This window comes from Piliocolobus tephrosceles, chromosome 15, assembly GCF_002776525.5.
Source record: "Piliocolobus tephrosceles isolate RC106 chromosome 15, ASM277652v3, whole genome shotgun sequence".
Classification (NCBI taxonomy): domain Eukaryota; kingdom Metazoa; phylum Chordata; class Mammalia; order Primates; family Cercopithecidae; genus Piliocolobus; species Piliocolobus tephrosceles.
Window position 1 is genome coordinate 75,117,256 of NC_045448.1, and position 25,612 is coordinate 75,142,867.

The 25,612-nt window shown below is 50.6% G+C and overlaps 5 protein-coding genes across 14 annotated transcripts in view; 2 read left to right on the forward strand and 3 right to left on the reverse strand.

The window, feature by feature from the left end:
* Positions 1-853: 853 nt before the first annotated feature.
* On the reverse strand, positions 854-9,111 carry DQX1 (DEAQ-box RNA dependent ATPase 1). Of its 2 annotated transcripts, XM_023188040.3 has the most exons (12): positions 8,095-9,111; positions 7,622-7,815; positions 6,538-6,922; positions 5,947-6,174; positions 5,758-5,857; positions 5,498-5,656; positions 5,222-5,413; positions 4,838-4,951; positions 2,687-2,806; positions 2,333-2,523; positions 1,819-2,009; positions 854-1,324 (listed from the first exon to the last, which is right to left on the reverse strand). In XM_023188040.3, the coding sequence occupies exons 1-12, from the start codon at positions 8,398-8,400 to the stop codon at positions 1,168-1,170; spliced, it is 2,337 nt and encodes a 778-aa protein (XP_023043808.1). In that variant the 5' UTR covers positions 8,401-9,111; the 3' UTR covers positions 854-1,167. The 2 variants fall into 2 exon arrangements, with proteins under 2 accessions (XP_023043808.1, XP_023043809.1); XM_023188041.3 differs by lacking the exon at positions 4,838-4,951.
* Positions 9,112-9,249: 138 nt separating this feature from the next.
* On the reverse strand, positions 9,250-12,529 carry AUP1 (AUP1 lipid droplet regulating VLDL assembly factor). 5 transcript variants are annotated; one of them, XM_023188052.3, is made up of 12 exons: positions 12,174-12,529; positions 11,956-12,093; positions 11,726-11,876; positions 11,349-11,533; positions 11,015-11,087; positions 10,845-10,918; positions 10,532-10,598; positions 10,328-10,430; positions 10,072-10,191; positions 9,848-9,963; positions 9,541-9,659; positions 9,250-9,436 (listed from the first exon to the last, which is right to left on the reverse strand). In XM_023188052.3, the coding sequence occupies exons 1-12, from the start codon at positions 12,221-12,223 to the stop codon at positions 9,400-9,402; spliced, it is 1,233 nt and encodes a 410-aa protein (XP_023043820.2). In that variant the 5' UTR covers positions 12,224-12,529; the 3' UTR covers positions 9,250-9,399. The 5 variants fall into 5 exon arrangements, with proteins under 5 accessions (XP_023043820.2, XP_023043818.2, XP_023043819.2 ...); XM_023188051.3 differs by having other exon boundaries at positions 9,251-9,436; positions 9,812-9,963; XM_023188050.3 differs by having other exon boundaries at positions 11,726-12,093; positions 12,174-12,483.
* HTRA2 (HtrA serine peptidase 2) lies at positions 12,004-15,905 on the forward strand. Of its 2 annotated transcripts, XM_023188057.3 has the most exons (8): positions 12,004-13,102; positions 13,207-13,411; positions 13,501-13,695; positions 13,929-13,961; positions 14,185-14,290; positions 14,444-14,513; positions 15,205-15,300; positions 15,406-15,905. In XM_023188057.3, exons 1-8 carry the CDS (start codon positions 12,597-12,599, stop codon positions 15,569-15,571), a joined length of 1,377 nt encoding a protein of 458 aa, XP_023043825.1. In that variant the 5' UTR covers positions 12,004-12,596; the 3' UTR covers positions 15,572-15,905. The 2 variants fall into 2 exon arrangements, with proteins under 2 accessions (XP_023043825.1, XP_023043826.1); XM_023188058.3 differs by lacking the exon at positions 15,205-15,300.
* Positions 15,710-25,612, reverse strand: part of LOXL3 (lysyl oxidase like 3) — a 21,756-nt gene continuing 11,853 nt past the window's right edge. For 2 of the 4 annotated variants that reach the window (XM_023188043.2, XM_023188042.3), the window contains 10 exons: positions 19,308-19,527; positions 18,895-19,075; positions 18,600-18,754; positions 18,190-18,357; positions 17,894-18,056; positions 17,119-17,362; positions 16,905-17,020; positions 16,689-16,825; positions 16,471-16,582; positions 15,719-16,268 (listed from right to left, as the gene is read on the reverse strand). In XM_023188043.2, the coding sequence (XP_023043811.1) occupies positions 16,195-16,268; positions 16,471-16,582; positions 16,689-16,825; positions 16,905-17,020; positions 17,119-17,362; positions 17,894-18,056; positions 18,190-18,357; positions 18,600-18,754; positions 18,895-19,075; positions 19,308-19,527 (1,570 nt within the window). In that variant the 3' untranslated portion in view covers positions 15,719-16,194. Of the gene's footprint in view, positions 16,269-16,470; positions 16,583-16,688; positions 16,826-16,904; positions 17,021-17,118; positions 17,363-17,893; positions 18,057-18,189; positions 18,358-18,599; positions 18,755-18,894; positions 19,076-19,307; positions 19,528-25,612 lie in introns of all 4 variants that reach the window. The other 2 variants (XM_023188044.3, XM_023188045.2) reach the window with 2 other exon arrangements.
* Positions 16,076-25,612, forward strand: part of LOC116418465 — a 16,733-nt gene continuing 7,196 nt past the window's right edge. Inside the window, exon 1 of the mRNA XM_031934216.1 lies at positions 16,076-16,118. The gene's annotated coding sequence lies outside the window, so the exon portion shown is untranslated. The remainder of the gene's footprint in view (positions 16,119-25,612) is intronic.

A 25,612-nucleotide genomic window follows, 5' to 3' on the forward strand; every position in this document is an offset into this window, starting at 1 on the left:
AAACCTTTCCACCAAATTCGACAACCACGTTTGCAATGTGCAAGATGACGGAGAATACCTAAGTCAATAGTCCAAGGGCAGGCCGGGCACGGTGGCTCACGCCTGTAATTCCAGCACTTTGGGCTGACGCGGGAGGATCACGAGGTCAGGAGATCAAGACCATCCTGGCTAACACGGTGAAACCCCCTCTCTACTAAAAATACAAAAATTAGCCGGGCATGGTGGCATGTGCCTGTAGTCCCAGCTACTCGGGAGGCTGAGGCAGGAGAATCGCTTGAACCTGGGAGGTGGAGGTTGCAATGAGCCGAGATCACACCACTGCACTCCAGCCTGGGTGACAAAGCGAGACTTCATCTAAAAAAAAAAAAAAAATTCGAGGGCAGAAAAGGGGAAGGGAAGGAGGAGAACCTAGGAAGAAAGAAAGGAAAGCATGATGTCTCTGAAGTTGTTAGAAAGACTTCAGCTTGTCGGTGTGTCTGGGCTGCTGGGAAGCTTGTTAATAGAAAGTCTAGTTAGGGGATGGTTGCATTAGCCTTAAGGGTTAAAAAGGAATTGGATTTAAGTTGTATGAAGAAGGGGAGAATTTCTCTGATTCCTCTAGCACCCCCATCCTTTGTCCCCTGGAGACTGGTGCACTGTGACAGAGGGAAGAGAGGCCAGGCTAGAGACCAACTGTAGCCAGACAACTCATGTCTGTGCTAGTGACAACTATGTTGATCATAGAATGAAGGCCTGATTGGAGATGGGAAGAGGCTGCAAACTATAGTTGGAGGAGCTGGCCCTGGTTCTTTACTGTAGTATCATCGCTGATTTATGGATGTTGTATATGGCACTGCAGGACCAAACTAAAAACTGGCATCACAGAAAAATCTTTTATAGACCACAAGGGAGTACAAGAATGGGTTTGGCAAAGTTGAGAGAATGGGGAGCATGTCAGTCCCTCTCCAATCAATAAGAGAAGGTTAAGGAAAGAGTCCTTCCCTATGTAGACTGTGGTTTACCCCATTCTCTCCATTCCCAGCCTACCATTTCTTAGGACTCACTTTCTAGGGTTTATATTTAACCCTAAACTTTGGGCTTCTAAATCTATCTGGGTGCTTTGGTGCCACCCTGAGGGAGAATCTAATGTGATGAGATGAACCCAGCTCCGTTCCATAGGCAGGCAGGTCACTGCAGGACACAGGGATCTCTGAACTCCTGGACTGAGGATGATTCGCTCCCTGCTGAAGAATCTGCCATTCCTTCCCTTAGCTGGTTCAGGAGGTCTCTGCTCTCACTGGGAGGCAAGTTACTCAGGAAGTATGGAGGGGCCAATTCCACCAGCCTAATAGAGAGAGTCATAATTAGATGATCTGCATCTTCTCTTTCTCTGTCTCTCTCTTTTTAGAGACAGGGTCTTGTTCTGTTGCCTGGGCTGGAGTTCAGTGGCATCATCATAACTCACTGTAGCCTTAGACTCCTGAGCTCAAGTAATCCTCCCACCTCAATCTCCGAAGTAGCTGGGACTACAGGTGCACATCACTACACCCAGCTAATCTTTTTAAAATAATTTTCGTAGAGACAGGGTCTCAGTATGTTGCACAGGGTGGTTTCAAACTCTTAGCCTCAAGCACTCCTCCTGCCTAGGTCTCCAAAAGTGCATCTTCTCTTATGTTGCAGACTTTTAAACTTCTCACCAGCCCTTCCACAATTCATTTCTCTTCAGATCATGTTTTTACTAACCACTAAGATCCCTTCTTCTGTCTCTCTAACTCCCCAGCCATAATTTTGGCCCCAGGGAGAGGAATAGGCAGTGTAGGAGGATGTCAGGGAACTCACATCCGTGGTTCAATCTCAGAAACAATGGAAAGGCAGTTGTCTTTGGATATGGTGAAATTGTGGTAGAGCACCCACGGTGGGGGTCTGGCAGGAGCTCTACGACTTCGGTAGCAGCAGTATGAGGAGAGCTGGGCCACATGCTTATGGGTTAGGAGTAGGTAATTTCCAGTCCCGTCTGTGTCTCTGGCCACCTTATTGAAAGGCAAAAATATTGATGGAATAAATAAAAGGGAAGAGGCAGACAGTAGAAAAAAAGAAAAGGGGACTGAGAAAGTAAGGGTGGTGCGAGTATTCAAAGTAAAGCATTACCTCTGGGTGTTGTCTGGTCTCTACTATACCTCACGGCATTTTCCATAGCCCCTTGTGCCCCAAATCCTCAAGGGAAAAGTCCTTTCTGGATCTAAAGAATCTTTTGAATGGCCACCTGGACCCTGATTTCAAAGTGGCTTACCAATATTTGTTCTCTTTACCTTTTGCTCCTTTGATCATCCTCACCCCCACCCTTTCCTCTAACCTTGAGAAAGTATCCTGACACCAGTGCTTTCTGAAGGTCTCTGCGATTCTGCTCAGAGCCAAAGGCTGGTAGGGACAAGGGAAGTTCAATTCGTTGCATGAGTTCTAGGAGCTCTCCCCGAAGTTTATGGGCTTGGCACAATGCTGCCCAATTCAGACCTCGAGCCTGGCACCAAGCCTCATCTGCTCCACCTAGGAGAGGAAAGGGACCAGCTAAAGTCCTTGAGACCCCTGAAATAACCCAACCCTTAGCCAAAGGTCCTCCTCTTTCTGAGCATAGAGATCTGTCAGCTGGCTGCATAACATTTCCCCTCTTTGGACAATCTGGGATTCTATAAGAGGATGCAGAGCTCACTTTGTATAAAGGCTTCATACACCTGGATCAGAGAACTGTGGTCACCATCCGTGTGTTCCAGGGCCCGACGCAGGGCAGCTTCTTCTGCACTGAGTGGAGGACGGGTAAACCCAGGGGCAGCTGGAGGCAGAAGAGCGGAAGGTAGAATCTGCCATTTGGGAAATGGGAAGGGATAGTAGTACAGGTGGAATGCTGAAAAGGCCGAAGTGTCCCTTTGGGAACTTTATTCAAAAGACATAGATAACTTCTAGGTGTTATGCACTTTATTAAACGTTGAGGATAAACAAATGAAATACAGTCTCTGCCATCAAGGAGCTTCAAGTCTGGTGGGAGAGACCAACAGGTAAGCAGACTTGATAAGCATGGTAGGTGTTTGTGTATGGTACTGTGGAAACAAAGAGGAGGATAACTAATCAAGGCTTTAGGTGGTGAGCATATGAGTGATGTAACAGAAAAGGATGAGGACCCTTGGGCTAGTATTTGAAATTTGAGTAGGAATTAGCAGAGTGGAGAAGGGGCAGGGAGTATGTTTTAGACTGTGGCAACAGCATGGCACATAAGTTAATAACAGCATATTTGGGGAACTGCAAGCCATCTGGGATGGGTGGAGGGAATGAAATGACGTGTTGCAGAATGGCAGGAGATAAAGCTGAAGAGGTAGGTATAGGTAAGGTCATGAGAGGCTGGAGTACTGAGGAAAGGAACTATCTTCAAGGTAAAGAGTAGCTGTAGAGGAAGAGTTGTTTTTTTTGTTGTTGTTGTTTGTTTGAGACAGGGTCTCACTATCTTGCCCAGGTTAGAGTGAAATGGCGTGATCATGGCCCACTGCAGCCTCAACCTCCCAGGCTTAAATGATCCTCCTACCTCAGTCTCTTCAGTAGCTGAGACTACATGCTACCACACTCGACTAATTTTTTGTTTTTATAGACAGGGTCTCACTATATTGCCCAGGTTGGTCTCAAACTCCTGACCTCATATGATCCTCCCATCTCAGCCTCCCAAAGTGCTGAGATTACAGGCACAAGCCACCATGCCTGGCTGAAGAAGAGTTTTAAAGTAAGAGAGTCCATGTGTCTGAAAAAGTTCACATTAGTTGTTAGGAGGTTACTGAGGAAATCCAGCTGAGCAATGAGGAGGACCTACTATTGGCAGATCCTGCCTACCAGTGAATATGGAGAAGGGCAGATGAGTGAAATAACCTGGAGAAAGACTGGTCTAGAGTGATGGTAGCAGAGCAGCAGGATAATAGTATTATCTGAATCTGAGACTCTAGAGAGAGGAAAAAATTTTGTGGTGATAGTGGCGAGGGAGTGGTTTAATAGAGCATTTGAGTTCAGTTCTGAGCTGAGGTACTGTTAACTATTCTGGTAGAAATGTCCATCAGGGGCTGGGCGCTGAGGCTCAGGCCTGTAATCCCAGCAGTTCGGGAGGCTGAGGTGGGTGGATCACCTGAGGTCAGGACTTTGAGACCAGCCTGGCCAACATGGTGAAATCCTGTCTCTACTAAAAATACAAGAATCAGCTGGGTGCGGTGGTGCATGCCTGTAGTCCCAGCTACTTGGGAGGCTGAGGCACGAGAATTGCTTGAACCTGGCAGACAAAGGTTGCAGCGAGCCGAGATCATGCCATTGCACTCCAGCCTGGGTGACAGAGTGAGACTTTGCCTCAAAAAAAAAAAAAAAAAAGAAACGTCCATCAGGAATTGGGGTGTACTCTCTCTCTGTCTCTCCCTCTCTCCCTTTCTCCCCCTCTCCTCATCCCTCTCTCTGTCTCTCTCTCTCTCTCTGTCTGTCTCTCAGATTCAGAAGAATGGTATTGGGTGAGAGATACAAGGCACAAGGTTTGGAAATGTTAAGGCTAAAGGTAGCACTTCACACCATGGTTGTGGATAAACTTGCTCAGAGTGTTCAGGGAATAGAAGACAAAAGAGGCAAGAATAGAACCCTGAGGACCAATTTACAATGGATAACAAGAGGACAAAGAGCTCAAGGAAAAGATAAAGGGGATGGGTAGAGATGTAGCATGAAAACCATGAGGAGCAGCATTACAGAGGCCTGGGGAGGAGGCAGTTTCAAGGTGAAGCGGTCAGCAATCTCAAGTAGAAAAGAAAGTCATGAATAAGGGCTCAAAAGTATCCACTGGATTAGGTACCTGGGAGGTCACTGGTGAGTTGAAAGCTGTTGCACTGGCATGGTAGACCTGAAGCTGGAGTGCAGTAGGTGAGCCATACACCAGTTAGAATAGGATAGAAATCATGCTGCATAGCTGAAGGGGAGGATAGGGTTGAGGAAGAGGGGTGTGTGAGTTTTAGCAATAACAGATTAGGAGAGATTTAAGCATGCTGGGGGCAAGAACTAGCAGAGAAAAAAGGCTAAAGAGACAAGAGGGAGATAGGTGACTAAGCCTGGTTCTTTAGGCATTGTGAGGGGTGGCAACTGGAGCAGAGAGGAAAGGGCTAGCCTCAGGAGCACCAAAACCCAAGGGGAAGGGCTGAAGTGGCTGCAAGAGCTACAGATTTACAGCAGGGATTTATACCCGTGAGCATGGCAGCCAGGGTGAGCATCTCATCCACACAGTCAAACTCGCATGAGGCCAGCAGGGCTTTGGCCAGCTCAGGGGCCAGAGGGAATTCTGATAGTATGACGCCTAGATCTGACAGGTCCCCATCATCATCCAGGGCTGCCAGATAGTCTAAATCTTCCAGGGCTTGCATCAATGCTTCTGGAGCTGGTGAGGAAACAGGGCTTACAGGATGTGAAATTTCAGAACTGGGTGGTCAGATGGCAATACTTGGGCAGGAGAGGTACTCACCAGGCTGGTCCAGGAAGTGACACTCTCCTGGCTCTGCAATCTGTCTCCTTTTCAGTAGTAACACCAGGGAACTCAGATTCTCCTCACACACCCTGGGTTGGGGCAGTGGTGGAGCTTCTAGTTCTAAGAAGGACTTAGGATACAGGCAGAGGCAGGATCCTGAGGGGAAAAAGACCTGGGAAAGACCACTGTAGATTTCTCAGGCCTTGCATGTTGGTGACTCTTGGGTTTTTTATTTCAGTGAGGGCAAAGGCTCTTACCTGGTGGGAACCCTCTTGCTCGCAGTCGTCTTGCCTCTGCCTGACACTTGCTGATTGGCCTCAACACTTGGAATTCTCCTCGGATCCTAGGATTGTAAACCTGTTGCCCGTGCCCCAACCAAGGCCAAGACAGATCAGAGTGGGCCATTTCTGTCTTTACTACCCCACCGCCATCTCTCTCTCACTCACACTTCGGAGCTCCAGTCCTGAGTCGATGACATGTTGGATGGAAGGGAGGGAGAAGGAGAAGTCAGCCAGCCAGTGAGTGACCACAACCTTTCGGGCATCCATGTCCTCATATACAGCCTGAACGGCTTGTCCACAGTCTGGGTGAAGGGGCAGTACTCGTGGTGGAAGCCTTTGGAGAGGCAGGGACTCTACCTCCCTGGACAAGGATTCACAGCAGAGGGAAATTTCCTGAGGAGAAGGGTGGGACATTAGGGCAGTTCTCACCTTTTTGGGGTCACAGATTCCTTTGAAAGACTGTTGAAAGTTATGGCCCTTCACTCTGAGAAAATGCAAATACTCATAAAGTTGAAGGTTTTATAATTTCAGGGGTTCACTGAATCACAAATCTCTGCATTAAAGGGAATAAAAAAGTGAGTGGTAAACCTCTTTACTCTGAAATCCTCAAGTTTTTCTCTGGGACCCCAGGGGAGAGTAAATACTGCAACTCTACTGTTCCTAACAGGCATTGCTCCCATTTGCATTCCCCAGGACTAGAAGATGATGGGTACCTCCTTTTGCAGGCTTTTTTTTTTTTTTTTTTTTTTTTTTTACCTCCTCACTGGGCAGGTACACTAGCACATCTCCTGGAGCCTCCTTCCGACACAACTCAAGCACTGCTTGGCAGGCAGCTTCCACTCGATCAGGGGGGATGGTGTCCCGGTAGATGGGGGAAGGTCTCTCACCAGCCTCTCTGGGTATATGCACAATAGGAGGATTGCCCCAGAAAGCTCGAAGCTTAGGTTCAAGGGCTGGGTCAGTAACCACAACCACTCTGAGGTCCCCCTGAAGGTTTTCCAGCCTGGCATCTTGCAGTAGCCCCTGGAGTGAATCTGATGCCACCGACCGCTCCTGAGCCTCATCTAGTACCAGCACGCCCCAGACTCCAGTGCCCCGGGTCGAGGCCACCTCCTGCAGAAGCAGCCTGTCCCAGCAGAACCTGTTGACATTGGTAGTGGGCAGAGGAATCAGTGTGGACACTGACCAGCCACACAAGCTCAGGGGAACTTCTCCCCAAGGGACATAGATTTTGATATTGAAGGTCAGAAAAATTTGCTGTGACTTCCTGAGCCTGTGGACCCATAACTGTGACCCCACAACCCCACTGAGAACACTTTGTTCACAAGGTATACTCCAACTGGGAAGTGACATTTTTCTGATGAGAGTTAGGCTGAATGTCTGAGGCCCCTGGCTGGGATTCAAGGGCTTAATTTAGCCATTGTACCACACACAATTTAGAGTGAGCGGGAGTCAGGCACGGTGGCTCATGCCTTACACTTTGGGAGACCGAGGTGGGCGGATCACTTGAGCCCAGGAGTTTGAGACCAGCCTGGGCAACGTGGCAAAAAATATAAAAATTAGCCAGGCGTGGTGGTATGCGCCTGTCATCCCAGTTACTTGGGAGGCTGAGGTGGGAGGATCACTTGAGCCCGGGAGGTTGAGGCTGCAGTGAGTTGTGATTGTACCACTGCACTCCAGCCTGGGTGACAGAGTGAGACCCTGTCTCCAAAATAAATAAAATAAAATAAAATAGAGTGAGTTGGGCTGAGGGAGGGTATGGTGAGATGCCAGAGGAATGGGTTTGTTTCTACGGAGTGAGGGGAATTAGATTTGGGTAAGGCCTGCCAGAGGCCCCCACCTGAGCAGGGTGTTGGGCCCTGTGCAGTCCTCCTGGGGGATGCTGTATCCAACCTCATGACCCAGGGTCAGGTCCATCTCATCAGCAACCCTCAGAGCCAGGCTCCGGGCTGCAAGAGGGTAGGGCTGCGTGACAGTAACCTGTCCTTTCTGGAACCCTCTGGCCAGCACAAACTCTGCACACCACTGAGGGATCTGGGATAGAAGTAGGGAAGGACAACCAGTGAGGAAGATGTAGGACTTCAGTCAGAAGTGCTCAGGGAACTATGGCCACTTTAATCTTTCTATATTTGGGGAGTCCCCTGGTCTTTCACCAGCCTCCTGGGCCAGCCTAACCCATCCCATCTCTCTTCGTTCACCTTCCTCACGACCCCACGAAGCCCAGTACCCCCAGTGCCCAGGGAAAGGCCAATTCCCTAGCTCCTCCCTTTGTCCACTCCCAGAATCAGCCTGCCCCCACAACCCCCACCACACCTGGGTGCTCTTGCCAGAACCAGGCTCCCCAGACACCAGCACCACTCCAGTGGGGTTACTCTCCAACTGCTCCAAGAAGGCAAAGCGAGCAGCCCAGATGGGCAAGGCGTGGCGCTGCTCCAGCAGCTCATAGTAGCGGGAAGAGAAGGGAAGCCCATCAAAGGGGTTCACAGCCAGTTCAGATTCCCCAGGACTTGGGCCATACTCTTCTGCCAGCCTGAGAGGCTGAGAGGCCATGGTGGCTCTCTGGCAGGACCTGCAGAAGGCAGAGCAGCCAGTAAGGTCATATTTGGTGACTGACACCATCTTCCCACCTCAGCCCTGATCCTTAACCTCTTACCTTCAGTTGATCATGCTCTGGGGCCCACCCTTCCCAGCATTTCCTGCGAGGAAACAGTGCTAGGTATTTTGATAAGGGGCTACTGAGAGTTAGTCGACAGTCCCTATAGTCAGGTAGTAGAAACCTACCTGATACTAGTACCCTGTCGGCAGGTAGTAGGAATGTTACTTAGGCAGGGGTCCTCAAGGGCAGTAGAAATTATGTGAGACCTAGTAACCTGTGGGAAAGTCCTGAAGGGAAAAGATAAAGAATATAGGGGGTGGGGAGAGGAACAGCAGTCCAAGTGATCCTGGATTCAAACCTGCTTGCAGCTCTAGGACGTGTCAGGACGGCAGCCAGCTCCAGACCCACGTAGTCACCACCAACCCTGGCCGTGTGAAGTACAAAGGTAAATTCCGGCTCTACCTCAGGGCTAGGCTCAAACTTCAAATCCTGAAGCCTGCTTTTGGGGTGGGGCTATTTGCCCCACCTTATTTAACCTAGTCAGGAACCTATGGAAAACAGGCTTCAGCCACCACACTGAGCATGTGTGAACTCTACAGATGATGTGTAGTGTGCTTATGAAAGGCATGCTGGGACTTGTAGTTTTTCAGCAGCTTCGTCCAAAACCTGGGCTGATCACCCAAGCTGGGTCTTCAGTTCAGTTACACTTCCTTAATTTATCACTCATCGCTTGGCATGAGGAGTTGATTTTAGACAGTTGCAGTCTGACTACCCCCTTCAAATGTACAAGAAGACTCTCACCCCCATCCCCTCAAGCCAAGGAATAAGGAACCCACTCACAGGGCTCTTGAGACCCAGAGAGACAACATACACCTTGAATGAAAACCATGAATTTAATGTGATATTGGGGGAGCCTCATCCTTCCCTTTTTACCACCCACCCATCCAGCCTGTTGTGAGTTGGGCGAGGGCTGCCCCCAGTCTCCGTCCTGCGGCTCTGGGTGCCATCCTGTTCCTTTGAGCTCAGTCAGCCTCCTGGGCTTGTCTCTCTGTGAATCTCCTGTGGGACAGAGGGAGAGACATTATTCAGGCTTTGCCATAGTAGCTCCATAATTCCATTCTCCAATTTGCCCCAACCTATTCATTGCCCTCTAACCCCCTCACCTTCTTGCGTATTCATATAGTGCTTGCTTGCGCTCCTGCAGGCTCTCCTGCCGGGCCCAGGAAGACTTGGCAAATGTTAGGGCTGTTGGCTGAGGGGTCACCGGGCCAGAGCTGGGGAACTGAGGTGATCACAATGTCAGAGGGCTTGCGGAGTCATCATCATTAAACACACATCGAATGCCCACTTTGCAAGAGAGGCACTATGCTAGGGTCTCAGGATCAAAAAAGAAAGGTCAGGGATAAAGGAGTATGTAGCCTGCCCCCAACTCACCGCAAGACTTGGATCTGACCATTTCCTGGGTCTCACCTTGGGGGCAGAGGCTGTGGGTAGGGACTGAGTTCCCTTGGTGATGTCTTCAGGCATGAAAGCTACGGCTCCCTCAAGCAGATTAGTGATAGTCAAGTCTACACAGCCAGTCTTGGCTGAGGAGAAAAGAGAAGGGAGTCCACTCCTTGCTCACTTTCTTCCTTCACAACCCACTTTTCCTCCCTGTGCCCAATCTCCCGGCATGGGGCCACCCTTTCCCATACCCAGGTCTCTCTGGATGACACCCAATGGCACATGGGGCAAAACTTCCTTAACTCTCTGAGCCAGAGTTGCCAGTTGCACATCAGGAGAAGGACCAGGGGAGGCAGGGAAAGAAGACTGGGCTGTGGAAAAAGAAAAAAAAAGAAATTCTGGTAAGTAGAGAACTAGGAGAGGCTAACTAGCACAGGAATAGGGGAGGAATCACAGTAGGGTGAAAAACAAAAAACTCCAAAGCTGTAATGTATAGAGACCACATACCTGACTGGGGGCGCAATCTGGGGTGTCTTTGTCGCTTCATGTGTTCTGCTTTGTCAGCTGGAGTGAGCCGTGTCCCCGTCTGGCCCAATTCCTTGGCCACCAGCTAGGGAGAATTGGAAGACTGGAAGTGTCAAGATCTCAAGCTTTCCTCCCTCTCCTCCTAAGCAGGGACCCTACCTCCACCCTACCTGTGCACCCGACTACCTGTTGTACACGGAGTGCAAACTCCTCATTCGCTTCCCCTCGTTGGCGATGAACAGGACGAAGCCACCTGCAAAAAAACAATCCAGGGCTATGTTGTGGGCACCCAGGGTAGAGGCTGTCACCATTCCCCGCTTTGGTACCTCTTTGCATGGTGAGGGTGGGAAAATAGTAAATACTGTAAATACTTTGTGTTGCTTCTGTGGTAGAACTCTGATATAAAGATCTACAAATGGACAGGGCAGAGGCCACTAATTCCTTGACCTTGAGGTGAGCCTCTCCCCAGCGACCAAAATGTGAGGGCAGTTAATAATACCTTACTTGATACACCGTGAAAGGGACGAAAAGTGACCACAGCAGTTCTGAGACCCAGGAGGCGTCTGACACCGTCTGAGGGGAGGGCATGAAGTGAAGGCCTAAGCCAGGGCCAGGGATGGGAAACTTCCCCTCCAAGCCCCAGAGATTCCTTGTTCAACACACACTCACCACAGAGACCAGGGGTCTCTGAACTTGCAGGGTAAGAGGCTGTACCACATCTTGGATAGAAAATGGCCAGGAACTAGAAGAGGAAGGAGAAAGTAGGATGGGAATCCAGCCAGGCTAGTCAGCAGATCATAGGTGCCTTAAAACAGGCAACTGTCAAATTCTACAAGCACGTAATTGAAGAAAGAAGGCATTCAGGAGAAAGAACTAAAAGTGGACAGAAAAGAAATTAACTAGAGATGTTGGGGGCTAAGGGCCGAAGAAGGTTGTAAAAACTCAAGGGCCCACAAGCTTGACCACCTACCCAGTTGGCACCCGATACCTGTGCTAAACCCACCTGAAGCGCAGGAGCCCCTCCCGGCCATTGGTGGCCTCTTCCTCAGGGAATAGCAGCAGAGGAGTGGGGGGAAGCCTCGTGGAAGCACAGAATCTCTTGAGTGACTCCACCAACTCCCCCCGCCCATCCATCTCCATGAAGCCCCGAGACCAGCACACAAAGCTGGGGGGACTATTAAGTAGAGGCTGGGAACCAGGAGAAGAGAAAGCAAGAAGAAAAAAATTGAGGAAAATGAAAAAAACTGATATGTGGGGTAGAGGATCGGGGTTAGGGGTAAGGCTCAGTATCCTCCATGGGGAACGCGAGTGGGGACGGGGGGCCTTCAGCTGGGACCCAGGGAACCGCCCCGTGGCGCTCTCGGCCTCGCTCTCACTCACGGTGCTACAGGTGGTGAGCAAATTGACTATGTTGTGGTCGAAAGGTGTCACGTGGTTGGAAATGAGGACCCTGACACTGTGATCCCGGAGTCCGGAGTCCTCCTGCCGGGCCACGAGCCCCAGCACCGCACACATGGTCCGCACTACGAACCTGGGGACACAGACGGTGGTGACTGTGTGGCCTCGGGCCAGGCCCTGCTTTGACACTCCCCGAACGCCCGCGTCGGAACCTGCGAAGGACGCTGTCCGGCAGCGCGCAGCTGACCAGGAAGACGTGAATTCCGAGAAAGAGGCGCAGGACGAGGAGGCAGAACCCGACCGGCGCGTAGAGCAGCAGCGCGAGCAGCAGGAAGCAGTCACCCGGGAGCCTGGGGGCGAGAGGCGAAGTGGTCGGGCGCCGAAGGCCGAGAGGACGCAGGGATAGGTCTCTTCCCGCCGGGTCTCTTACCGGTGCGAGTCAAAGAGCCGCTCCGGCCCCGGCCCTGAGTGAAGCTCCATAACTGCTGCTTCAGGAGCGCCCGGCCGTCGCCGCCGCCATCTTCGCGCCCGGCCGCAGGGGCTCCTGGGAAGGCGGAGTCTTTGGGCATCCGCCCGGGGTGACAGGACCCGAAGTCTTGAGGCGCGCCGGAAGGGCTAGCGGTCCCAGCATACCCTGCGGCCCCTTGGGCCGTCTCACAACTCGCGTCCCACGGAGACCACAATTCCCGGCATTCGCGGGGCGGGGAGGAGTCGGCCTCCCGGAATCCTGGTTCCGACGTGCACTTCTGGAGGACTTCAGGTACCGGCGTGCCCCGGTCCTACTGTCCGCCTGCTCGCGTCCTGGGTGCCGCCTCTGAGTAGGACGGGCGAGAAGGCAGCCAAGGCGGAGCTGATGGCTGCGCCGAGGGCGGGGCGGGGTGCAGGCTGGAGCCTTCGGGCATGGCGGGCTTTGGGGGGCATTCGCTGGGGGAGGAGACCCCGGTTGACCCCTGACCTCCGGGCCCTGCTGACGTCAGGAACTTCTGACCCCCGGGCCCGAGTGACTTATGGGACCCCCAGTCTCTGGGCCCGGTTGTATGTTGGGGTCACTGAACCCCGAGCATGTCTGACGTCTGGGACCCCGGGTCCCCGGGCACATCTGACTGCGGTGACCCCAGATACCAGGACCCGGGAGGCCTCAGAGAACTCTGGAACCCGTTCGCGCGCTTGGTTGGCTATGGCACTGGGCGCTGGAGGGGCAGTGCTGTTGTTGTTGTGGGGCGGGGGTCGGGGTCCTCCGGCCGTCCTCGCCGCCGTCCCTGGCCCGCCGCCCGCTTCTCCCCGGAGTCAGTACAACTTCATCGCAGATGTGGTGGAGAAGACAGCACCTGCCGTGGTCTATATCGAGATCCTGGACCGGTAATGGTGGGGGTAGACCGGGAGGCACTGAAGCCACGGGCCGGAGGGCGGGCGGGTAGGAGGGGTCAGAGCCTCCTCTTATCCGTGCTTTCCCTCCATTCCAGGCACCCTTTCTTGGGCCGTGAAGTCCCTATCTCGAACGGCTCAGGATTCGTGGTGGCTGCCGATGGGCTCATTGTCACCAACGCCCATGTGGTGGCTGATCGGCGCAGAGTCCGTGTGAGACTGCTTAGTGGTGACACGTATGAGGCCGTGGTCACAGCTGTGGATCCCGTGGCAGACATCGCAACGCTGAGGATTCAGACTAAGGTGGGGGCTGGGGTAGGCCAGGTCTGGTTGGAGCTGCTTGTTTGCTCACATCTCCAGATGACAGGTCTCTTATACCCATTCTCCCTTAGGAGCCTCTCCCCACGCTACCTCTGGGACGCTCAGCTGATGTCCGGCAAGGGGAGTTTGTTGTTGCCATGGGAAGTCCCTTTGCACTGCAGAACACGATCACATCCGGCATTGTTAGCTCTGCTCAGCGTCCAGCCAGAGACCTGGGACTCCCCCAAACCAATGTGGAATACATTCAGACGGATGCAGCTATTGATGTGCGTCCTGATAGGAGAGAAATGACATGATGGGGGAGTGGGGAGAGGCTGTGTGGTACAAGCACCAACTGATATGTGGTAGATGAGCTTATATACAGAGTTTAGGCTGCAAAAATGTGGCCACTCATTCATGGGCTGAGAAAGAAGAGAATTTGGAGAAAGTACCTACATCCTGGTATGCCCCCAGACTTAGAATCCTCAGATCTCTTTCATGTTTTCTCCTTGTCCTGCAGTTTGGGAACTCTGGAGGTCCCCTGGTTAACCTGGTGAGTGAGACATCCTTCCTTCCAAGAATCCCAGCCCCAGGTCAGTGTGGGAAGGGTAGGTTTTCCCTAATTCAAGGATGTTTGGTCAAGTTTCTGAGCAGTTCTTTGTTGGCTCTCTCAACATCCAACCAGATCTCCCCAACACTTGCTGCTAGTTTTGTTCGGGTGCCCCCATCCCCTACTCTTTGTTTGGGCTAGGGAACTGGGGGATGTATCCCTGCAGGATGGAGAGGTGATTGGAGTGAACACCATGAAGGTCACAGCTGGAATCTCCTTTGCCATCCCTTCTGATCGCCTTCGAGAGTTTCTGCATCGTGGGGAAAAGAAGAGTGAGCCTGGCTTATGGGGAAATAGGTTTCTTTAAAGTGGTGGAAATAGGGGAGGGGCATTCCTTGGGACTTCCTGGAGGGTGGTCTATTGGGAGAAGAGGGCAGGGAAGGAAGGATGTAGCTGGGTGGGGCTTATTTGTCCCTCTGTCACAGATTCCTCCTCTGGAATCAGTGGGTCCCAGCGGCGCTACATTGGGGTGATGATGCTGACCCTGAGTCCCAGGTATGAGCTTTAGGGATAGTGACATGTAATGTGACCAGTGTAATCAGAGGTGGACACCTCTATTGAGCTTTGTTCTCATTTCTGTCTTTATCTAAAATGAACTGTCACACTTGAAATAATCACAAGAGCTGTCTCCCTTCATCATCTTGACTTTCTTATCCCACTCCACTTTGTATACGTGTCACCAGACTGATTTCATCCTGTTACTGCTTTGATTTCAAGCCTTCAATCCATTAACTTGGCATTTAAGGGCCATTTTCCATCTGTCTGTAAATCAACTTTCTAGACCTGGCTGTAATACTTCCCTATATGGATACTCAGCCAACCTGATTTCCTGCTCCCATGTTTTTTATTTATGCTGTTCTTGTTTTCTATGGTTAATATCGGACCCATCCTTTTAGGCTCAGCTTAAGTTTTTTCCCCTTAAAGCTTCTTTTAGTATTCTAGAATGACATTAGTGCTATTGATTTAACACTGTTTGTCATTTGGTGCCCTCATGTGGTGTACATCTTTTATGTACATGTTGCACTTTATTGCTAGAAGACAGAAAGTGAGTTGCTGTTGTATTTTGTAGTACCTAGCGCATGTCCTGTCCATATATTTGCCAATGTGTTGATGAGAGACTTGAGGTGGAACTCAGGATGGGGAGAATGCCTGGGTTTGGCTAATAGGGTGATCTGTGTACTTTCAGCATCCTTGCTGAACTACAGCTTCGAGAACCAAGCTTTCCCGATGTTCAGCACGGTGTACTCATCCATAAAGTCATCCTGGGCTCCCCTGCACACCGGTGAGGGAGAGGCTGCAGTGTGATACAGGGATGGGCGAGGTGTGCATGTGTCCTTGAACTAGGCTTTGTACTCCTTCTTTTCTCTCTGTCCATTTTTCTCTGTAGGGCTGGTCTGCGGCCTGGTGATGTGATTTTGGCCATTGGGGGGCAGATGGTACAAAATGCTGAAGATGTTTATGAAGCTGTTCGAACCCAATCCCAGCTGGCAGTGCAGATCCGGCGGGGACGAGAAACACTGACCTTATATGTGACCCCTGAGGTCACAGAATGAATAGATCACCAAGAGTATGAGGCTTCTGCTCTGATTTCCTCCTTGCCTTCCTGGCTGAGGCTCTGAGGGCGCCGGGACAGAGGGTTAAATGAACCAGTGGGGGCAGGTCCCTCCAACCACCAGCACTGATTCCGGGGCTCTAAAGAATCACAGAAACACTTTTTATATAAAATAAAATTATACCTAGCAACATATTATAGTCAAAAATGAGGTGGGAGGGCTGGATCTTTTCCCCCACCAAAAGGCTAGAGGTAAAGCTGTATCCCCCTAACGTTAGGGGAGATACTGGAGCTGACCATCCTGACCTCCTATTAAAGAAAATGAGCTGCTGCCATCTTTTGTTGTGGGCAGTTAGTCAAGTGCTGCTCTTTGTGGTGTGGTGGGCTCTGCTCTGTTCTGCTCGGTGCTGGGCCTGGGAGCAAAGATTCCCATGTTTGGCTACAGGTACTGACAGCTGGCCTCTGAAGGAGGGTGAGAACTTCTGCTTGACAGTTCTACATCCATAGTGCATGGTCTGACGAGTGCGGTTGCTGACATGGGTTTCTTGGTAAGCTCCTGAGGTAATGGCAGCCTCAGACCCCTGCCATTAGGGGCCAGTGGTGGTTTGCAGAGGGCGATGGCACTTAGATAATCTGGTTGCTGGTCTGGCCAGGGTAGCGTTCAAACCTCCTGTTGGCCTCTTCACTGAAGGCATCACCTGCAGAGTGGACAGGCAATTTGGGAGGTGCCCTGCACAGAGGGAGGGAGACAGACCCACTGTGGAGAAGGATGGGTACAAGTGGAGGGACTGAGAGCTCCAGAGGAGGGCGGGAAGATGCAGAAACAAGTTACGGAAAAGAGAATGAACGTCTTTCCCTCCCATCCCCTAATCTTCCTGGGTTGCTCTTCCCATCAAATACCAATGTGGCAGTTGTGCACCCAGATTCGATGTCCATCATATTTGCAGTTACATTTCATTGCATTGTTGGTAAAGTCACTCTCTGCTACTTCAAAATTTGGGTTGATGACAATCTGTGAGTGAGAAGAAGGCCACTTAACCCAGCAACAATCCTCAAATTCAAAGGTGTCTTTAACGCTTCCCCCAGTCACCCATCTGGAAGCCCCAGACTCCAGGTACCTGGAGAATGTAGTTTCCTGGCTTCACATCCGTGATATCAATCCACTGACAGTCAATGTCATGCCGGTAGAGATCCCAGCAACCCACGGTGATGCCTTGCTCTCCAAAGTTGGCACACTCATATCTCTTGGAGACATCTGGAGGGATTGGCATATGTCAGTGTAAGGAAAGGCTGTGCGATGGATACCATGTGGTCCACTTCAGGCCCCAACTCACCCTCCTGACACTCAGTGTCTTCGAGACAGAAACTAGCTTTGTGGCCCTCAGCCACCTTGGTGCCATTTGGGGTGAGGATATCATAGTGAGTGAAGATGTCCATGCTGTGGTAATGCCTGTGGGGAGAAGGGAACTTCTGTTTCCTTCTCTGCCCCCAGAAGGTTTGCCCCATCCCCGTGGCCTTGCCTTTCTACTTGACTCCCTACCCTCTCACCCATGGCACTCGTGCCACACCCAGGAGTGGCGCCCAGCCTTGGGCCTGAAGTCAGCTCGTCCCAGGTTGTGGATCTGGGAGGAGAATCGGAGTAGACGCCGGTGACCATAGGGCCAGTTGGCTGAGCGGGCTGAGCTGGCCAGGCAGTTCTCTTCCGCAGCACAGTACAACATATGCAGGGGCCGGTCTTCGATATAGGCGGTTTCCTGCACCAATGCTGAGTGCAGCAGCAGATCTGATGCAGCTGCACCGATAAAGGAAGAGGGTGTTAGAAGTCACTGCTGACTTCACAGAGAGCGGTGCTTCCATCCCTCCCTAGTGTGTGAGACTGTTTTTTTTTGGTTGTAGTGGTGGTGGTGGTTTTTTTTTTTTTTTGAGACAGAGTCTCACTCTGTCGTCCAGGATGGAGTGCAGTGGCGTGATCTTGGCTCACTGCAACCTCTGCCGCCCGGGTTCAAGTGATTCTCCTGCCTCAGCCTCCCAAGTAGCTGGGATTACAGGCGCCTGCCACCGCACCCGGCTAATTTTTGTAGTTTTAGCAGAGACAGGGTTTCACCATCTTGGCCAGGCTGGTCTTGAACTCCTGACCTCGTGATCCATCCGCCTTGGCTTCCTAAAGTGCTGGGATTACAGGTGTGAGCCACCACGCCTGCCTGGTGAAACTGGTTCTTTTATGGGGAACGAGTGCCCCTCCAGATTACAGCCCCCGTTCCTTTGCAAAGGGGCGGCCCAGACCCTCCCTTCCCTGGCATGCTTCACTCCCTCCTTCACTCACTCTCAGAACAGATGACTCCAGCAGTGAAGCGGGTCCCTGTCCTCTTGCAAGTAATGTGGGTGCCATGATGGGCACACTGATCCAGGGTCAGCTCAGTCCCTGTGCAGCGCACTCCACTCATCACCACCTCTGTTATATTCCCAGAGTCCCAGTACCAGGTCTCCTGGGGATATATGCAGATGTTTCTGTAAGGTCCAGGATCCAGCATCTTGGGCCAAGGGACTCATTCCTCAGCCCTCTGCCCAAAACACAGGCTTTGAGACAACAGCCTCGGCTCCCCTCTCCTTCCCACTCACCTGCAGGCCGTGGTTGGCGTAGCCCAGACCCAGTTGCCTACAGGCCACCATGGCCTCCAGGGTCCCCCAGTCATCCCCACAGATGAGGCCCCAGCGAAGGGTCCCAGGTCCCCCTATTTGCACCTCGACTCGCCCCTCATGTTGGCTGCGGCCCCCACTGAGTCGGATCTGTAGTGACACAGAATGGAAGCGCTGGAGGAAGCTTTGAGGTGAGGTAGTGGGAGTCTGTAACATAGATGTAGCTGAAGCATGACTCAGAGGCACATAATGGGCTAGCAAGTGATGGGTCAGGTGGGAGCTGCAGGATGGCAGGGGCCAGTCCATGGGCTGGAGGCCATTGGACTGTAGATTGGAGGCCAGGCCTGGATAGGATGAAAGAGACCTCAACCAAGGTGGAGAGGATGACTGACCCTAGTCTCCGCCCCAGTGTAAGGTAGATTGCACCGGACCCCGGCATCCTGGCTATGCGAACAATCCTCAGCTGTGATGTTCTTGTGGGGACACTTCCAGAGGGAGAGCTCCTGTCCAGAGCAGCGAACTTCACTCAGGTGGATAGCACCCATGCCTAGGACCAGATGGCAAAGATCAGGAAGTTGTAACTAAGCATATATTGTCTGCCCAGGGGACACCTAACCTTCCGAAGGAATGTGCCCCCCAGGAGTATGTACCTCCTTCTCTCTCCCTCCCACCTCCGTGCCGCCTCACCCTGCCCCATGCGAGCACCACTCAGAGCTTCTCGAGCACTCCCGAAGCCCAGCTCCCGACACACCACACTGGCTGCATGCAGGTCCCACTTGCGGTCACAGACTGTGCCCCACGTGCTGGCCTTCAGGACTTCTACCCGGCCCTCTCCAGGGTGGGCGCCGCCTTTTAGACGGACACGGGCCTACAGAACAGAGAAGTGCCCAACAGAGGCAAATGGCAACATCTGCACGGAGAGGGCACCTAGGAGATGAGTGAGACTTTGGTGGGAGGGAGTGGGTGGTATCAGGTCTGTGGCCCACCCCCTGGAAGGCTCCTCTCTGTCCTCAAAGGTCAGGGCTGTGCTTAATCAGGGGTTGCCAGGCTAGGGGTTCTCCACCTGGGGTGGGAAAGGTCATAGTCACTGTCTCACACACCTCCCCCTGAGGCTTCGACTGTTGTTGCTTCTTCTGGCCACTGGACGCTGCGTAGAGAGGGCCTGGCACACAGCTCACCACCGCAGGGCCCCCCCCAGGGCACCTGGCGGTGTCATTGGCACGATAGAACTCCAGGGAACAGAGGGAGAGGTGGGCCTCCGTGCCCACGCACGCCACCCCATGCAGACCAAAGGAGTGTTGCTGCCGCTGGGCCAGCAGCCTGGGGGGACAGGAGTGAGGTGCAGTAGGGTAAAACAATGCTCCTGCCTCTTGGCCCCACAACCATCCTCCCACTTCAAGCCTCCACCATGCCCCCCACCCTTTTGTGACCATTTATCCCCTGTTCTTCCCCCTTCGGTTTCCCTCTGGAGATACATGGGGATTGCTGCGTTTTCAGGCTGAAGGAGCCTCAACTACCTAGACAGGAGGGCCCTTGGGGACCTCCTGCAGTAGAACAACCCTAAGGGAAGCATGGCTAGTCTCGACTTGCCTGGAAGAAACTGTTCCAAGTGGTTTCAGGCTGCTGGCCCTAAAGGAGGCTGAGGCTAAGGCCTCAGGGAAGGGGAAACCAGGACTTTCCAGTTGGAAGAAATGGCCAGGAGGGAGTGGCTGACACAGGAAGCCTGAAAAGCCAGGGTGAGCAAGTCCTTCTGTGATGCTGAGACTGGAATAACTGAGTAAGTCAGGATGCAAAGGACTAAGGAAGTCTCCCATCTACATGGCTCCGCAGAGGCCAGAGACTCTGCAGGACAGATTAGGAGGGGCAGGTGCAGCAAGAACAGACCAGCAGGTAGACGCAGGAAGAACTGGGACTGGCATATGCAAGAATGAAGATGTATAAATGTGGGACAGGTCAAAGTCTGAAGGAATCAATGACCAGAGAAAGGAAGTGGATGTGAACAACAAAATGGCAGAGACATCCCAGGACCTGTGCTGTGTAAGTCTTTAAAAACGCAGTCCATGCTTCTGCAATTTCAACATAACAGTGTCCCAAAGCCATCTGAATAGGATAATGGGGCTCAACTATAGATGCTAAAGCTTGGAAATGCTGCCGAGATGTTTGAGAGAACGGGGGGACTTTGTTTATCGATACCAATAGAATGAGAGGCTGCAGTGAGGCATGTGCCTGAGTGAAGTACACTCTGCCCAAAACAGTTGGGTCAAGCCTGCAGAAAAAGGGAAGAAGATGAGGTCTGGTGTAGTGGAATGGGTCTGTGAGGCTGATGTGGTCATGCATTATTGCAGTAATGTGCCCTATCACCTGATGTCAGAGGAAGGATGGAATATGATGACTTGAAGCCATTGGCTAGGAAGAGACAGAAGGAGGAAAAGTTTATACACAAAACAGACAGAAGAAGCCTGGAGACTTTACAGAACACCTTTGGAAGCTCAGGATAAATGGATCCTGAAGATCTAGAGATCAGGCACTCTCCCAGAGTCCTGTTTGGCTGAAAGTAAAAAAGAGCCCATCACAGGAAAAAGACATCTATCTTCTAAACATCCTCATCCCCGTTGTCTACAATGAACAAAATAAAAATGGCAGTGTGTACTTTAATGTGGGGGGTCAGGGAAGGCTAGAGTGTGGCCATGTTGGGCAAAGGTGACCCTAAGCTAGAAGGGCACTACAAGAACATCCCCAAATTTCTGAGATCCTTTGAAACCACCAGAGAAGCTGGGGAATGAGGGCTATGAGGGGACCACTGGGTGAGACTAGAACTTGTTGAGAACAGGAGAGGAGAAAGGGATGAATTATCGATACTTCAGTCCCTGTTGAAGTTATCAGGGAGACTTTTAATGTGCAAACTGCCTTCTGAAGACAAGTTAGATGTAATCACAGGGGTTGGAAGCTTCCCACTTCGAGTTCTAAAGGAGCCCAGGAGGAAGATTAGGGAAATGGGAGCCTAATTGTGGAAAATGAGCCAGAGAGGCAGGGGCTGTCAATCTGTCCGCATTACTGGTAAAGGTTCCAAAGGGGACCCTGAGTTTCACTCCATCTTGAGTAAGCTGGTAGCACTTATTTTCAACAACTAATCAAATAAAGCATTTGATTTGGGAACACTGATCCTTTAGGCAAATGTAACCTCTTACAGGAGAGGCAAGTATGGCATCTGAAAGAGAAAAGCACCAGGTTGTCTCCTGGAACTCACCAGGGGAAGATAAGTAAGCATGTAGAACGAGGTAGTCAGTGAGTGAAAAAACCAACAAATCCTGGGACGAGCATCATTCCTGAGACCAAGGTAAGGACCAGTCTTGCGTAACACTTTGGTTAAAGCCCTGGAAGGTGATTTCTAAGAGCTGCTGCTGCTCCTCTTCTTGGTCAGCTCTTTCAGCCACACAGGCCTCCTGGACCCCCTCCCTCCCTGGCCACAGCCGGGTAACTCCGTGCTCCCTCTCCTTTCCACCCAACCTGAATTTTATTTACCTCTTAGTTGGCCCCCTGCCCACTCGGGGTTTGGGTTTGACTTTAAGCTTGGTGATTGGTCTGCAAAAAGGAGAAGGAAGTTGGTAGAGGTAGTGGTTACGTATGTGGCACAGGAAAGGTAGAGGGTTATTTTTCTGTTTCTGGGAAAGACCCTTTGTGGGCAGCACGGGGACAGGAAAAGTGAAGGACGGCCATATTTTCCGCATCCACCGTCTGCCGAATACCACTAAACTGCATTTCAGAACTCATGCTGCTCTCTGGATTCAGCAACAATAATGGGAAATCTAGTGATGTCAATCCAGGTGGCAGAGTTGGGAGCGGGAGGAAGGAAGAAGAAAGGTGGAGAGGGGAGAGAAGGGAATGTGGGTGGACTAAGTGAAGTGATGGAGGGGGCAGGAAGGAGGAGGAATGAAGGTGGCTGAGGTTGGAGTCCAAGCTATTTGGGGGACATGTAAAGATGGCAGGCTACTCAGCCGCTCCTACATTACTTCCTCCTTGTGTTCCCTAAGGTCAAAGCTTGCCCAACCCCATGCCTGCTCCCTTCACCTCCCCACAGGAAAAGCCATTTTCCTCACATCCCTAATCCATCAGTTTGGGTTCTGGGATGGATATGGATAGGCTGCCATCCATCCATCCACCTCCTGGGGCCACAGGGTGAGCAGGAGGTCCCAGGGCTCTTGCCCCATTACCTTCCAAGGGACTTGGGGCGTCGGGTTGAGACCTTGGCTGCTCGCTTCCTCAACTTTCTGTGAGGATAAGACAATAGTAGTCAGGGTCAGTGCGGAACCAAGTGGAAAAGGCTGGTGCAACTAGGACCGGGGGCAAGATTTCTCTTCTAGCAGTCAGAAGGCTTCCTGGTGGCACGACATTATAACAGCAGACAAGACACTCCTGAGACCCAAGCTTGCTTGCTTTCTTTTTTTTTTTTTGTATTTTTAGTAGAGATGGGGTTTCACTATCTTGGCCAGGCTAGTCTCAAACTCCTGACCTTGTGATCCACCCATCTTGGCCTCCGGAAGTGCTGGGATTACAGGCGTGAGTCACTGTGCCTGGCCGAGACCCGAGGTTTCATGGTTGCTTGGCCTCATCAGCACATGACCAGGTGGGTGAGCAGAAATGAAGGCCGTGGACTCAGGACAGTGTCCCCATGCCACCACCCTCAGATATTAGCTAGGGCAGATGGCAAGTAAGGACTCCTGGGTCCAGATGTTAGTGCTAAACCTCAGTGGAGGCCTAAGGAGAGCATTGTTAGGATTGTTAGGATTGCTAGACTGACCAGGCTAGGAGGGAGAACTAGCCTGAGTCAGGCCTAGGGAGGCTACTGTGTCTTTTTTTCCTGGATGCTCTCTTTGAGAAAGAATTCTGGCATTGTCCAGGCCTGAGGCTGCTGGACCAGGACCAAGAACCAAGGCTGAATATCCAAGGGCGTTAACTTGGTTTGACTGGGGAACACAGGCCAGGCTCCTCACAATGACACCACCCTTCCTGCTGAAGTTCCAATCCCATATGCTGTGGTCATTCACAAACTGAGCTCATCTCCCTAACTTCCAGGGAAATAAACCATTTTTCCTTTTTCTTTTTTGTTTTTGAGACAGGGTCACTCTGTCACCCACGTTGCAGTGCCATGGTGCAACCATGGCTTACTGCAGCCTTGACCTCCTGGGCTCAAGTGATTCTCCCACCTTAGCCTTCTGAATAGCTGGGACCACAGGCGTGCACCATCATGACTGGCTAATATTTTTGATTTTTTTTTTTTCTTGTAGAAGCAGGGTCTCACTATGTTGTCCAGGCTGGTCTCATCTCAAACTTCTGAGCCCAAGCTATCCTCCTGCCTCGGCCTCCCAAATTGCTTGGGTAACAGGCATGAGCCACTGAGCCCAGCCTTAGTTGTCCTTTCTTTGAACATGTTCCTGTTCTGCTGTTTCTCTTGAGGAGTCATATTTCAACACAGTACAGCTGGCCTTCCATATCCATGGGCTCTGCATCTGTGGATTCAGCTTGCATCTGTACTGAACACGTACGAACTTTTTTTCTTGTCATTATTCCCTAAGCAATAAAATATAACAACTACTTATGTAGCATTTACATTATGTTAGGTATTATAAGTAATCTAGAGATGATTTAAAGCATACAGAGGATATGCATAGGTTATATGTAAATACTATAGCATTTTATATCAGGGACTTGAGCATCTTTGAATTGTGGTATCCTTGGGAGATTCTGGAACCAATCCCCCATGGGTACGGAGGGATGACTGTTTAATGTGTGAAGACACCTTGGGATTTAAATATATGTATATATTTTAAACCAGTCAGAAGCTGTTTGATATTTCCTGCCTCAGCTTCTTTGTGAGGATGTACTTAGTTGGTCTCTTTGTCAAAGTGTCCAAAATGTTGGACATTCTTGGCAAAGAATATACAACTTTCAGGTCCCTTTACTGAGACATTACTAGTAGTTAGACTCTTTCATCTTATAAATATGGTGTGAAATTTTTTCTTCAAATATATTTTTCTTAAACATGTCTAAAATGTCCAAAATGAAATACACTTGGCCTCTTCACCAATCAACCTGAAGAGATCACCTTGATCTCCAGAGTAGTACTCAAACATTTTGGTATTATCTAGAAATTTAGAAGTACCTCTTCTCTAAATTATTTAAGGACATTATATCATAAGTATTTGTATTATTTATATATATACACACACATATATGTAATCTTATTTCATATTTATATAAAAGTTTAGACCCTTTTATCTTATAAATATTTTATATATAAAATTATATATAAGTTATGTTAAGGACTTTGTCTTATTGAGGACCAGTGCTGTTATTTGTCTTGATTTAAATTTCTTCATTCACAGATGTGTTTGTTTCCACCTACCATTTGTTCATTCCTTCAACCATCAAACATAAAATCCTATGTATAGGCCAGGGGCAGCGACTTACGCCTGTAATCCCAGCACTTTGGGAGGCTGAGACAGGAGGACTGCTTGAGCCCAGAAGTTTGAGACCAGTCTGGGCAACATAGTGAGACCTCGTCTCTACAAAAAATTTGAAAGTTAGCCAGGTGTGGTGGCTCGAGCCTTTAGTTCCAGCTACTCAGGAGGCTGAGATGGGAGGATTGCTTGAACCCAGGAAGTCGAGGTTGCAGTGAGCCATGATGGCGCCATTGCACTCCAGCCTGGTCAACACAGAGAGACTATATCTCAAAAACAAAGAATCAAACAAACAGAAAAAAAAAACCAAAACAAAAACCTGTCTATATTTGCATATCCTCTTCTCATTCCTTTCAACTATCTTTCTTCTCTAAGTCTACTGTCCCTAAATGTTTCTAAATTCCATCTCTTACAATTTCTCTGTCCTGCATACAATTTATTTTTCTCAACTGAATCCTGTTAAACATTCAAATCACCCCTACACACACACAGACACATATACACACACACATACACACCCTCTACTCATCTCTCCTCCCCTTCACAGTAACATTTTTCAGGAGCTGTCCATACTTATCATCTTTATATCTTCTCTTGTCATCTCTGCCTGTTTTTTTTTTTTTTTAAGACAAAGTCTTGATCTGTCACTCAGGCTGGAGTGCAGTGGTGCAATCTTGGCTTACTGCAACCTTCGCCTCCTGGGCTCAGAAATTCTCCTGCCTTAGCCTCCCAGGTACCTGGGATTACAGGCATGCACCACCACATCCAGCTAATTTTTGTATTTTTAGTAGAGATGGAGTTTCACCATGTTGGCCAGTGTGGTCTCAAACTCCTGACCTCAGGTGATTCACCTGCCTCGGCCTCCCAAAGTGCTGGGATTACAGGTGTGAGCCACCACGCCCAGCCTCCTCTCACTCATTCTTTTTTTTTTTTTTTTTTTTTTTTTT

What these genes read in the sequence shown, in the direction of transcription:
- HTRA2 (XM_023188057.3), top strand. Translation starts at nt 12,597, where the DNA reads ATGGCTGCGCCGAGGGCGGGGCGGGGTGCAGGCTGGAGCCTTCGGGCA. An exon ending in TATATCGAGATCCTGGACCG is followed by an intron (nt 13,103 to 13,206) that starts GTAATGGTGGGG and finishes CCTCCATTCCAG; the next exon opens with GCACCCTTTCTTGGGCCGTG. An exon ending in CGCTGAGGATTCAGACTAAG is followed by an intron (nt 13,412 to 13,500) that starts GTGGGGGCTGGG and finishes ATTCTCCCTTAG; the next exon opens with GAGCCTCTCCCCACGCTACC.
- DQX1 (XM_023188040.3), bottom strand. Translation starts at nt 8,400, where the DNA reads ATGGTGTCAGTCACCAAATATGACCTTACTGGCTGCTCTGCCTTCTGC. An exon ending in TGTCAGGATACTTTCTCAAG is followed by an intron (nt 2,010 to 2,332) that starts GTTAGAGGAAAG and finishes CCTTTCAATAAG; the next exon opens with GTGGCCAGAGACACAGACGG. An exon ending in TCTGAGATTGAACCACGGAT is followed by an intron (nt 1,325 to 1,818) that starts GTGAGTTCCCTG and finishes TCTCTCTATTAG; the next exon opens with GCTGGTGGAATTGGCCCCTC.
- AUP1 (XM_023188049.3), bottom strand. Translation starts at nt 12,223, where the DNA reads ATGGAGCTTCACTCAGGGCCGGGGCCGGAGCGGCTCTTTGACTCGCAC. An exon ending in GAGGGGCTCCTGCGCTTCAG is followed by an intron (nt 11,088 to 11,348) that starts GTGGGTTTAGCA and finishes TTCCTCTTCTAG; the next exon opens with TTCCTGGCCATTTTCTATCC. An exon ending in GGTCAGATCCAAGTCTTGCG is followed by an intron (nt 9,660 to 9,811) that starts GTGAGTTGGGGG and finishes TGATCACCTCAG; the next exon opens with TTCCCCAGCTCTGGCCCGGT.